Below are 12,744 nucleotides of genomic sequence, written 5' to 3'. Positions count from 1 at the left end.
CATACATGCATGATGCCACTTGTTTTTTAACTTCTATACACATGTCACATGAAGCAAGTAATAGAAGGAAGGTTGCATGTGATAGTTGACTTTGTGAAGCAAGTAGTGGCAAGATATAATTGGGTAGAAATTGGCAACATATAAGTGGATGAAATTGGCAAAACATGATCGGACATTATGCAAAGTTGTTGATCACCAATTGGTCAATTGAATTAGGGTTTCAATAGGGTTTTCATTTTGAGCTTCTAAGTCCACCAACCTTTAGTATAATAGGATAGGATAGGATAGGATAGGATAGGATATGATAGGATAGGATATAAAACTTAAAATAAATACACGTGATATTATTATATGTCTGAATTTCTATAAATCTTATCAAGATTTTTTTATTAACAAAACAATAAATTATATTAAAATATATATGAACTTTTTTTTTTTGACTAAAAACATATATGAACTAAACTTATTTTTTTATGATTGACGCTGTACTTAATAGGGAGAATCATAGTTTGATTCTCTGCAACGGTGATCAGAAGGGGTTGGAACCACTTGATGACATAACTCACTCCCGGATCAGATTAAACGGTCTAGTTCGTTGGATACTGATGGTGAAAATATATGTATAAAAAAAACTTATTTTCTTTTGATAAAAATATATGAACAAAACTTAAATCATTAAGGATACATTTCATCTGCTAAAAAAAATTAGGGAATGAACATGATAACACAGTTATACCGTAAAATTGTTTAAGGTAGTGAACAAACTATGAGACAAGAGACATGACAAAAACAAAATATTTTAAACTCGCTAAACCAACTTTTTGTCTCAAGTACAAGTTAAATACAACTTTGTTCCTACGTACAAATTATCTAAAATATTAAAATATCATTTTATTCCCGGAACATCTTATAACACAATCTTTTTTGGGTACATAAGACAAAAAATTATTTTTTAAAAAAAATCATAAAAATGTATTTTATTGTTCCGTACGGTACTTACCAGTAGGGTTGGGAATAGGCCAAGCGGCCTACAGTCGCCTTCGGCCTGGCCTGTGTAAGTCTGGCCTGGCCTGTTTATTAAAAATGTCAGGCTTAGGCTTTGAAAAAAGCCTGTTTACATAAGTAGGTCAGGCTCATGCTTCTAAAAAAGCCTACAAAGCCTGATAGGCCGACCTGTTTATATTTAATTATTATTATTTATATAAAATTATTATTTATTTTTTTTTTGCCAAAGAAAAAATATATTATTATTTAATTATATTTGTTATTTTATTAACTTTTAATTATTGTGCTAATCATTTTATTAGCTTTTTCTTAATGTTGAAGAAATTATAAAAATTTTAATGTGAAATAGGCTTTTAAGGCCTGTTTAGCCTATTTAAAAAGACTATGTAGAGACCTTTATGTAACACAGACTTTTAAATAGGCTACAAAGTCACACCGGACTTTAAAAAGGTTCAGACCAGACCAAAATAAATAACATTTGATAGGCCATAAGCTAGACTCAGGCTTAAAGAAAAATCGTAGACCAGGCTCAAGGCTATGAAGACCTGGCCTGGTCTATTCCCAAGCCTACTTACCGGTTACCACCATTCACCATAAATCCACTGGTCTAGCTGTGAAAATAAAATGAGGTCCTAAATTCAATTGGATTACATCCAAAAAAGAAAAAACTAAATCACTGAATAAATCCCGTACGTCCGTGCAGCTTCTTCTAAAAGTGACAAACCTCTAACTTCACAGATCGAAACCTCTCAATTTTGTTCCCAAATTCACAACTTGTTTGCGAACCCTAGCAACCAAATTCAAAATTTACTTCCCCGCCCCCTTTCACTTTCAACAACCCCCACTCACTCACTACGCCGCACCGTACATTGCCACCCCTGCCGTTCAACTTCCTCCGCCACCAGTCATTGGTCCCGTTCCACCTCCAGCTGCTGCTTACGCCGTGCCGCAATCAGGTAGCTTTCTTTTACTTTTTCTTTCAATTCACGTTTGGAATTTAGACTGAATTTGGTATTAATTTGATTAATTGATTAATCGTATTGTGTGTTTGAACAGGCACAATATTGAACTGCTTGTTTGCGAACCCTAACAACCAAATTGTGGGATTTATTTTGCTTCATTCTTTGTTTCTTTCCGAGTGCCGCCGTCACAGACATTCTCAGGTTTGCTTTCTATTTTTCTCGTCATATCTTTGTTTTCTTAACTTTTGATCTGACTTTGTTCATGGTGTACTGAAGCAGTAACTAGGACAAATAGAAAAATGTGATTAAACAATGATATTTTTAGTTTTACAAGTTCACATTATTGGGGTGTGGTTATTATGGTGGTATTTGTCACAGATATATTAATCAATGTTAAGAAAGGACTCTCTTTTTGGTCTAGGTTGTCACTCTAAATAATAATTTAAGTAAAAGTTTAGATTTTTTTTTCATGGTCTGAATTTTGACAATCAAGTTATTATTATTTACAGCGTCTTCTAAAGTAATAAATAAAGAGATGGGAGTAGGGACGGAGCTAGGTGTTTCAACTGAGAGAGAAGTTAACAGAAAGAGAAGTTACCATTCAATTTCATCACCATCGCCATCAACCTCACTCCTTCAAACCACCACAACCCTTTCTCCATTACCATTACCACCACTTGGCAAAACAAAATCTCTATTCGAAATTATCTCCACAAACCCTTCCTTAACCGTTGAGAAAGCTCTAGAAGATTCCTCCATCGATGTCACACCGCAAGACGTTGAACAAGTCCTTAAACTTAGTTACCGGTTCCCCGCTCAGGCGGTCAAGTTCTTCCGTTGGGCCGGTCACCATATCAACCACAACCATACACCTTACTCTTGGAATTTGGTAATCGACATTTTAGGTAAAAACTGTTTATTTGATGCAATGTGGGATGCGGTGAAATCAATGAGGCGAGAAGGTTTGCTTTCACGGTCGACATTTGCTTCTATTTTTGCTAGTTATGTTAATGCTGGTAGAATTGCTGATGCTATTACGACTTTTGAGGTGATGGATGGTTATGGTTGTGTTAGGGATGTTATTTCGTTGAATTCTTTGTTGAGTGCTGTTTGTGATAGTGGTAGAGTTATTGAAGCTTGTGATTATTTGCAAGTTGCTAAAAAACTTGTTAGACCTGATTCCGATACTTATGCTATTTTGATGGAAGGTTTGGAGAGTAATGGGAATGTTGTTGGTGCTAAGGAGAATTTCGCTGAAATGGTTTTTGAAATTGGTTGGGATCCTGCTAATGTCTCTGCTTATGATTCGTTTTTGTGTACTTTGATTAAATGTTCTGATGGGATTCGTGAGGCGGTTAAGTATTTTGATTCGTTAAGAGATAGGAGATGTTATCCGGGAATTAGGTTTTTTAGGGTTGCACTTGATGAGTGTGTTAGGTTTCATGACATAAGGAGGGCAGAGTTTTTTTGGGAGGTTATGTTGGGGAAAACTAAGTTGCAGCCGACGACTGCAATGTATAATTCAATGATTTCTTTGTATTGTTATCATGGTGATATTGATGCTGCTATGAAGATGCTTGATGGTATGGTTTGTAAGGGAGCTTTTCCGGATTCGCTTTCCTATAATTTTTTGTTTAGGTTTTTGATTAAGGGGAGGAAATTGCGGGAGGCTTCGAGGATGTTTACTGAGATGGTGAAAAATGAGTGTGTGCCAGATCAGCTGAATTGTGATGCGGCGGTTAAGGTTTATTTGGATAATGGGGATGCTGTTATGGCTATCAAAGTTTGGAAATGTTTGGTAGAGAATTACCGTGAAGATTTAGATGGTACTGCTAATCTTCTAGTTGTAGGGCTTCGAGATAATGATAGGGTCCCAGAAGCAGTTAAGTATGCTGAGCATATTATTGGAAGAGGAATCAAGTTAACTTCTTCAACATTGTCGAAGTTGAGACAAAGCCTTGTCAAAGATAGAAAAGAATTTGTGTACGATCAACTTATAGCAAAGTGGAAAGCGGCCTATTAGGTATGTTGGAAGTTCACTAAAATTGCATGTGTTAATATCAATGTTGAATTGAGTATTCTTTTTAAGTTTTTTTCTGATATTGATGTATAAAGAGTTGCGGGCATGATTATTAGTATCTTACAATACATACAAATCACATCTCTTCTATCCATAACAAAATTGAATCAACTTGATATGCATCCTTGTGCGTATCTTTTTTAAAGAGCATTGCAGCATGAATATTTTCAATCTGGCCTTGAACTCTTTGTAGCTAGCCAATTTTTTATTTATGACTAGAATTATTTTGAAGTTCATAAATGGTGTAGTTTATGTTTTTTGCATATGCTACTTGCTTTACCTACAAATATTATATATTTATTGATTTGTATCTTATGTTTCATATTAAGAATCGGAAAATAGGTCTTCACAATTTGAATATTGATTCAGTAACCAACCATGCTTGTGACAAGGGTATGAAATCTGAAGTAGTTTCTGTAAGTTGATACTTCGATTCTGCCGAGTGCTGAGCAATAAATAAAGTTGTTTCTTAGTTGCATATGCATCACATCAGCATATAGTTTATTGAACAAAATACAAATCTTGGATTCATTAAAGGGTAAATGATGATTGAAGTTTATCTAGGTTTTTGTTTTAGATTTGTGTTATGAAATTGTGTTTGTCAACTGCTGCTGCTTTGAACTAGAACATCAATTTTGGCTATTTATACTTTCCTGCTTGGATATTTTGCAGTTATTGTCTTATTGATCAAGGATTCACCTGCTTGGAAGAATAAAAGTGCAATAACATATGAGCTATACCATACCAGGTGTGAATTGGTTTTGTCAAAGAATTTATAGACATGCAGTTTTTTGTAAATTGATTGTCTGGTTGATCCTATTGAGGTGTCAATGAGCGCACCCTATAAGTTTGACCCTGCATGTTTTGTTCTATACTATTCAGTGTTAGTTGAAAAGGGTTACCAACTATCAATTCTTCACATTTTGTTAACGAAATCATCCTTATGAAAATCTTTTAAGTACCTTTAAAACACTGCATTTTCATTAGATTTAACATGATAAACTTCTTCCCGATAACCTTGCTTGAAATATTGAATTATTGATTCTACTTACTAGATTGACCCATTATTGTCTTTCCCTGATACTGTTGTGTCTGTTGTATAAATTCACAATTCTAGCTACCAAAATTGAGCTAACTTGCTTGTAAACATGTTTTTGTTTAAACTCAGATAGATTTCGCAACACTTATCAAAATCGTAAAAATAAGCTATGAGCATTTGTTTATAAATGGGAGAATACAGGGATAGATTTCTACCAGCTTATAGCTTATTATTAGAGAGTATTTATATAAATGGGAGACAGGGAGAGTACATGATTGAGTATTGTAAACTTAGTGTACACAGCAGTGACTCTATTGTAGAAAGGTTAACTGTGGGAGGAGATATTTTTCTCCTATTCCCCCTCTATCTTTTAATTTTTGTTTATCTTCCAATAGAATAGCTCTTCTATTGTACCAAAAAAAAAGAAAAGCTCTTCTATTGAAGTCAGTTCTATGGGTTTCTAACACATACTAATCTTGCAAATGATAAAATTGATTTTTTTTTCCCTTATAATTTGAGATATTTTGAGATATGGAAAAAATGATTTTTTTTCCTATAATATGGGACGGAGGGAGTATTCAATAGTTGTAACGAAAAATTACAATGAGTTTCCGCCATTCGGAGATTCCATAAGATAATTAGACTCTTCACTACTACGTAGTACGGAAGCGTGAAGGAAAAGCAAGCGCTAATTCTATTAGATAAAAGCTCTGGAATTCACCAGATTTCCGGAATCCACCAGAAAAAGTAACTAATCTAGAATCCACTAGACTTCCGGAATCCACCGGAAGGAAGAATTTGGAATCCACCAAACTTGAGAAAAATCTCTGTATTTTTATTGAATCAAAAGTTTTCCTTCAAGGCTACAATAATTTAGTTTAAATAGGAGTGAAAAATAAAATTAACAAATCTCCTAAAAGATTGTAAAAATAAAAACAACAAACCTAGCTAAATAAAAATTACAAATCTACCTAAAATATAAAAATAAGTAACCTAGGTGAAATATAAAAATAAGAAATCAACCTAAAATATAATAAAACTAAATCTAACTAAAATAATAATATACAGAAGAAATTCTCCTACATCAACCTCCCTCCGGTCCTTAATATAAGAAGAGATTCACTTTTTGAATGCATTAAAAAATTGATATATTTAGACTATATTATATATTAAATACATTCATTTTTTAATGTATCTAAAAAGTCAACTTCCTCTTATATTAAAGATCAAAACTAGCGTTGATTATTGTTGTTGGTCATGAGATTGAGTACCACCATTTATGTTTTTTTTTTCAAAGTAGTATCCAATGTTACTGTTTTGGTCAAGAAGTATTCGGTGTTTTTAGTACGGTGCATAACCGTTGTACTATTTATCACAAGCATTTTGTCAAAAGGTGATAGCAATGAATTAAAATGTGTCATGTTAAATAGTATTTCGAGTATTGGTGTATTTATTAAACATATTAAATATTGGGTCATGTTTTTTTTTTGAACCAAACAAACTTACTGCATTTCATTAAATATCAAAAGTTCAATACATGAAGGAATAATCTCAAATCTATGGAAACTAGTCCAGGAATTGGCCGCCCTAGCTAAGGTGTGAGCAACCGAATTCACTTGTCTCCTAATAAACTTAACTTCAAAGTTCACACATGAAAACATAACAAGAATAATTTCATTAACGATTGAAAGAAACTCTGAATTGCCTCGCCGTTTGGTACGAATGGCATCAACCAACACTTGAGAGTCACTTTCAAACTGGACGCTTTCAAAACCTCTACTCTTAGCTTCATTCATGGCTTGCAATAGTGCCCATGCTTCACCCTCCTCTGTTGATAAAGTCAGTTGCTGCCACTGCGTAATTCCAGCCATAAACTCACCAGAATTATTACGAAAACAAGCACCCATCGCGGTCCTACCTGCACCGACAAAAAATGCTGCATCTACATTGCACTTTAACCATCCTATACGAGGTTTTTCCCACCGAATGGTACTGACAAGCGGAACATCATGATCATCGTTACTTCGCAACTTATGGACGGTAATCCACTCGTTCCACTGATCAAACGCAGCCCGGCCAATTTGGTTTGGGCTTCTAGCATTATCATTCCAAATTTTATCATTCCGATTATGCCATATACTCCATAACAGCATAGCCACTCTACCTGTAGTAGCGTAATCCTCATTCCGACACAAGACAAACACTCTATCTGCCGCACTCCCTTGCTGACAAGCTGCGGAACCCAAGACAGATGACAGTCCAGCTGCTTGCCAACTGGATTGAGCAGAAGCGCAGGTGAAAAAAACGTGTACATCATCTTCTACCTCATCCTCACATAATGGACAATGAACATCACAATCAACATGACGTTCTAGTAACCGACACCGCGTTGGAATACATCCCCTACATAATCGCCAAAGAAGATGACGCGCTTTACGTGGAGCATGCGCTTTCCATATTTCTTTCCAATTACCTTTCACATGGTATTTATCATTACGGAAAATACACTGCATAGCAAGCTTGTACCCGGATTTGACAGAGTAACACCCATTTCGTTCCTCCTCCCAAACCATTTTGTCCACATAAACCGACCCAATGAGAGGTGTCGCAATAATCCTTTCTGCCACCTGGACTGGGAATAACATGCGAATTTTAGTCACATTCCAAGCTTTATAATTATCTACCATCAGGTCCCTAACAAATAAGTTATACATTCCTTCAGGTTGAGGTGAAGGAATCCAGCGTTCTCCATTCCCACGTAACCAAGGATCCGACATGACGTGTATCTTGTCACCACCACCAATCCTCCACCTACACCCAAGTAACAGAACCTGTCTAGCTTTCCAGATACTACGCCATGCAAAACTAGGATTATAGCCCAGGGACGCCTCCAACAACGTAGATCGTGGAAAATACCTTGCTTTAATAAGTCTAGCCACCAAAGTGTCTGGATTTTGTAAAATTTTCCATGCTTGTTTCGCTACCATAGCCATATTAAAGGCTTCAAAATTCCGAAAACCCAAACCCCCTTTATCTTTGGGGCAAGCAAGTCTCTCCCATGCCAACCAATGGATACCTTTACTATTACCATTACCACCTCCCCACCAAAAGGCATTTATCATTTTTTCAATATCATCGATAAAAGTAGAAGGGAGGATATACATACTCATAACATATGCTGGGATGGCTTGAAGCACTGACTTTATCATAATCTCCTTTCCAGCTTTCGATAAGGCTCGTCCTCTCCATGAATTTATCCTCTTCCATATACGGTCTTTAATATAGGAAAAAATCGCCTGCTTACTTCTACCTACCATAGACGGTAGGCCGAGATAAATACCTGTGCCCAACACATGTCGCACTCCAAGTATACCAGCTAAATCTGCTTGAGCCGCCTGTGACATATTGCGACTAATGAACACTTCAGACTTAGACAGGTTAATTTCCTGACCCGAGGCCTGTTCATAAGTTTGTAGAATACTTAAAAGTTGGGTCACCTCAACAACATTAGCTCTGCAAAATAAGAAACAGTCATCTGCAAACAAGAGATGAGACACTTCAGGGGCGCCTCGACAAATTCGCACACCATGAATGTCTCCTTTACTAACAGCTTGGTGTATTAGAGCGGTCAGTCCTTCCGCTACAAGAATGAATAAATAAGGGGACAATGGATCTCCCTGCCTTAAACCTCTTCCCGGAGTAATAGGACCAACTTTGTCAAAATTCATAAGCACTGAGTAGTTAACAGAACTCACACACATCATCATCCATTGTATCCACTTCTCTCCAAACCCCATTTTGACTAACATACCACGAAGGAAACCCCAATCCACCTTGTCATAAGCCTTACTAATATCAATTTTTAATGCTAACTCACCTCTATATCCTCTAGTCTTTCGCTTCATAGCATGTATAATTTCAATAGCAATAAGGGCATTATCAAGGATCGACCTACCTTCGACAAAAGCTGACTGCTCCTGGGAGACACATTTATCCAGACAAAGCTTCAACCTATTAGCAAGCACTTTAGAGACTATCTTGTAGAGGACATTACAGAGAGAAATAGGTCTCAAATCTTTCATCGAAGTAGGATTATCACATTTAGGGATGAGGCAAATATTAGTTTCATTAAGGCTGGAATGGAAATACCCCCGATCTAACCAGGAAGATGCGGCTACAAAAATATCATCTCCGCAATGTTCCCAGAACCTTTGGTAGAAAGCTGGGTTGAAACCATCAAGACCAGGTGATTTATCCGGGTGCATCTGAAATAAAGCTTGTTGTAATTCAATTTTGGTCAGGGGTGCCGTAAGTAGATGATTATCCTCCTCTGTCACCCTTTGCTGGATATGATTAAGCACAGGTTCATGAATACCACTTATATTTCTGAAGAGAGCATTAAAATAATTCTTAGCTACCTCGCACAAATCCTCTTGAGTATGAACTATAGTACCTGCGTCATCCATAAGTTTGGTAATCTTTTTTTCTTACTACGCGCTGAAGCGGACATATGAAAAAATCGAGTATTCAAGTCACCCTCTTGAAGCCAGTGCATCTTGGCTCGCTGCTTCCAGTACTCTTCCTCCTGAACCAGTAAAGTAGCATGCTTATTAGAGCATTCCTGAAACCTCCTACTCTCTACCTCCCCTTGATTATCCCTCAACGCCTCCATCTCACGGACACATTCTCCAATCTCTTGTTTAAACTTCACTCTTTTCCTTTCGCCCCACCTTTGTAACTTGTTAGCACACCGCGCAACACGATCAACTATCGCAACATTGTCATTCGCACCCCAACCATCAATCACCGTCTCTTCCAAATCCGGTTCCTTCAACCATTTATTCTCAAACCGAAAGGAGCCATTGAAGCGGACTGTTATAGTAGGAGAGCATTGAAGTAGAATTGGACTATGATCTGAATGTGAGGCCAAGAGGTTAGATAGTCTTACGTCAGGAAAGAGATGCAGCCAACTCGTACTAGCCATAGCTCTATCCAACCGCTCTTCAATAACATGAGGTGTACCTCGACTTTTGATCCAAGTAAATGGGTGTCCTGCAAGAGGAATATCGATTAAATTACAGTCAGCGATAGCTTGTCTGAATCCCATACACAACCAATTGGGATGTGGGTGAATGCCCTTTTTATCCTCCTGTGAAAGTAGATCATTAAAATCACCAATTATACACCAGGGTGCAGGGGACACATTAACTAACTCTCGCAACAGATTCCATGCATGTCTCCGTCTACTACGCTCCGGGTACCCATAATAACATGTTAACCTCCACTCCCCCTTCTGCTCATCCTCCACTAACATATTAATAAAATTTCTCGAATAGTTTAAGACGCTACATTTACTATTATCCTTCCAGAACACCGCCAGACCTCCACTCTGCCCCTCCACATCAATAGCCAGACAAGAATCGTAACCTAACGTGACCCGAATAGGTTCAAGGTGTCTAGCATGAGATAATGTTTCAGACAAGAATAAAATATCCGGCTTATGTTCTCGGGCAAGCTTCCGCAAATTAGGAATTGCACTCGGGCCGCCCAAGCCCCGGCAATTCCAACTAAGAATGTTCATGAGTCCCGGCAGTCCTGGGAACTGCCAGGACCTGCCGATAAAAAATGCTGGTTAAGTTGCTCATCTGTCACTGCTGGAGTTATGCCTTCAGCACGTCGGCGCTTCTTCTCCATATGAGTTTCCATCTGCTCAGGGTGAACCACTTCAGATAACAATGGGATAATCTGTCTACTTTCTCTTATATTGGATCTAGCTGAGAGGGTTACACGCGGTGTATCCACAGACCTAGTAACACCCGGTTCAGTGGGGACAACTGAATTTCGTCTATTAGCTACCATTGACGGGGTAGATATTATGTTATTGTTGTCATGAAGCACCACAGAGTTAACCCCTGGTTCACTTTCCCTCTCTGTAGCCTGTGCACTTGGGCGTTCTGAATGAGATTGGGAAGGATGCGAAGAATTCGGTGCACTTCCCCTTGACTGGCTTCCAGTAAACGTATCAGCCCTACCTCTCCCTTCCTCATGCAACCATCGCGAGTCCAGACTACCACCAGGACGGCGGACATCTGCTCTAATTTCGCTAGACCAACTTCGCCTCCCATCATCTCTCTCCATGGCATATCTAACATCACACTTATCTTCTGAGTGGCCAAGGATGCCACACACAAAGCAAAAGAGTCCGAGTTTTTCATATTTGAATTTCACAACACCTCCCTCACCACCATTCACAGCAATCTTCTTCTCGATTTTTAATGGTTTTCTAACATCTACCCGAACTTTCACCCTCATATACTGTCTCCAGAAGCTCGTATTATTATTTTTATCATACTCCAAAAATTCTCCAATATAGTTTGCCAACCCTTTCCCTACCTTCTCAATCATCATTCCTACTGGAACGTTATGAATTTGCACCCAAAAGTTGACATGGAATAACGGAATATCATATAGTGAAACTCCCACCTTCAACCTTTCAACAATCAGTGTGAAGTTGTCAAAAGTCCAAGGCCCACCCTTGATTACCGCTTCAATATCCAATGGATGAAAGAATTTGAACAAATACAGACCATGTGAAGACTGCTTTACTGACATACCCTTCACCGGCCTCCATACCTCAGCCAATCGCACCTTCATGACGTTGAACTTAATAGGGCGGTCATGGACAAACCGACCGACTAAGCATAAGCTAACATCATCCTGTTCAGTTTCACTCTCCTCCAACTCGAAATTCAAAACCTCCTCCTCACCTAGATTAAGGTTCTCTAGAGTTGCTTCCATGGTTAAAACAAAACGCAGGAACCTGACAAAAACCAGAACAGAGCAACAACAACCCAGACAATTTTTTGAGTGCGAAAACGCAACGCAACCAGGAGAATAAGCACACCGTGACAGACAGGAAAACAGAGCAAAGTAACGGAAACAAAAAACGCACAACTCTCACGATAACGGAGAGATAAACTAACAACTCTCACAAAGGAGACAATCCCAAATCCCTAGCAAGACCCCAACATGGAAATCGAACCAGAGGAAGAATTTGAAGGATAAAACAACCTGGAGATTCTGTATCGTTATCCCTTCAACGTCATCACCACGGAAATCGTCTCAATTTCGTTTTCACCTTTCAATTGCAGATTCTCTTACGTTTTCGGTAAGCTCCTAATCCCAAACCGAGTAGAGAAAGAGAACGAGAAATCGCGATGAAGAATCTAGTCGCACACCCTAGCAGACCCAATTGTTGTTAATCGCCGCCGCATAGTTTAGGGGAGAGTTTCTCATCGTCGAAGAAGAAGCAAAAAGAATCGTATTTAGAATTCGCGATGAAGAATCTAGCCGCAGAGATCTCGTACGAAAGGATACTTGAACGCGCAGAGATGTGCTATCAATCTTCGTAACAATCGAACTAGTAAGCACTAGTGATCATCAACACGACAATGTTAACATGTGCATAAAAGGCACATGTTAAGGTTCTAAATATAGAAAATTGCATTTATTGTTAGAAAAAAATTTAATGCTTAAGAAGTTAAATGCACATATTTCAATATATTATTTCTACTTTTGCTTCCTTAACATGTGCCTTTGGTGCACATGTTAACATTTTCCTTAAATATTTGTTGAAAGAGCTTAACCATTTATTAGAT

The 12,744-nt window shown here is 37.9% G+C and overlaps 2 protein-coding genes across 3 annotated transcripts; one reads left to right on the top strand and one right to left on the bottom strand.

Annotated features, from left to right (window-relative positions):
• Window positions 1-1,606: 1,606 nt before the first annotated feature.
• LOC123894758 (pentatricopeptide repeat-containing protein At1g77360, mitochondrial-like) lies at window positions 1,607-4,959 on the top strand. Of its 2 annotated transcripts, XM_045944828.1 has the most exons (4): window positions 1,607-1,961; window positions 2,062-2,168; window positions 2,477-3,990; window positions 4,720-4,959. In XM_045944828.1, exon 3 carries the CDS (start codon window positions 2,503-2,505, stop codon window positions 3,988-3,990), a length of 1,488 nt encoding a protein of 495 aa, XP_045800784.1. In that variant the 5' UTR covers window positions 1,607-1,961; window positions 2,062-2,168; window positions 2,477-2,502; the 3' UTR covers window positions 4,720-4,959. The 2 variants fall into 2 exon arrangements, with proteins under 2 accessions (XP_045800784.1, XP_045800783.1); XM_045944827.1 differs by having other exon boundaries at window positions 1,625-1,961; window positions 2,062-3,990.
• A 5,704-nt stretch (window positions 4,960-10,663) lies between these two features.
• LOC123895790 lies at window positions 10,664-11,884 on the bottom strand. The gene has a single exon (XM_045946275.1). It carries the CDS (start codon window positions 11,882-11,884, stop codon window positions 10,664-10,666), a length of 1,221 nt encoding a protein of 406 aa, XP_045802231.1.
• Between the last annotated feature and the right edge of the window lie 860 nt (window positions 11,885-12,744).

The sequence above is a fragment of the Trifolium pratense genome, linkage group LG7 (assembly GCF_020283565.1).
Source record: "Trifolium pratense cultivar HEN17-A07 linkage group LG7, ARS_RC_1.1, whole genome shotgun sequence".
NCBI lineage: Eukaryota > Viridiplantae > Streptophyta > Magnoliopsida > Fabales > Fabaceae > Trifolium > Trifolium pratense.
The sequence above is the reverse complement of the archived record's forward strand: the minus strand, read 5'-3'. Positions and strand labels throughout refer to the sequence as shown.

Bases quoted from the DNA above. Each gene is read 5' to 3' on its own strand.
- LOC123894758 (XM_045944828.1), top strand. From the start codon at position 2,503: ATGGGAGTAGGGACGGAGCTAGGTGTTTCAACTGAGAGAGAAGTTAAC.
- LOC123895790 (XM_045946275.1), bottom strand. From the start codon at position 11,884: ATGGAAGCAACTCTAGAGAACCTTAATCTAGGTGAGGAGGAGGTTTTG.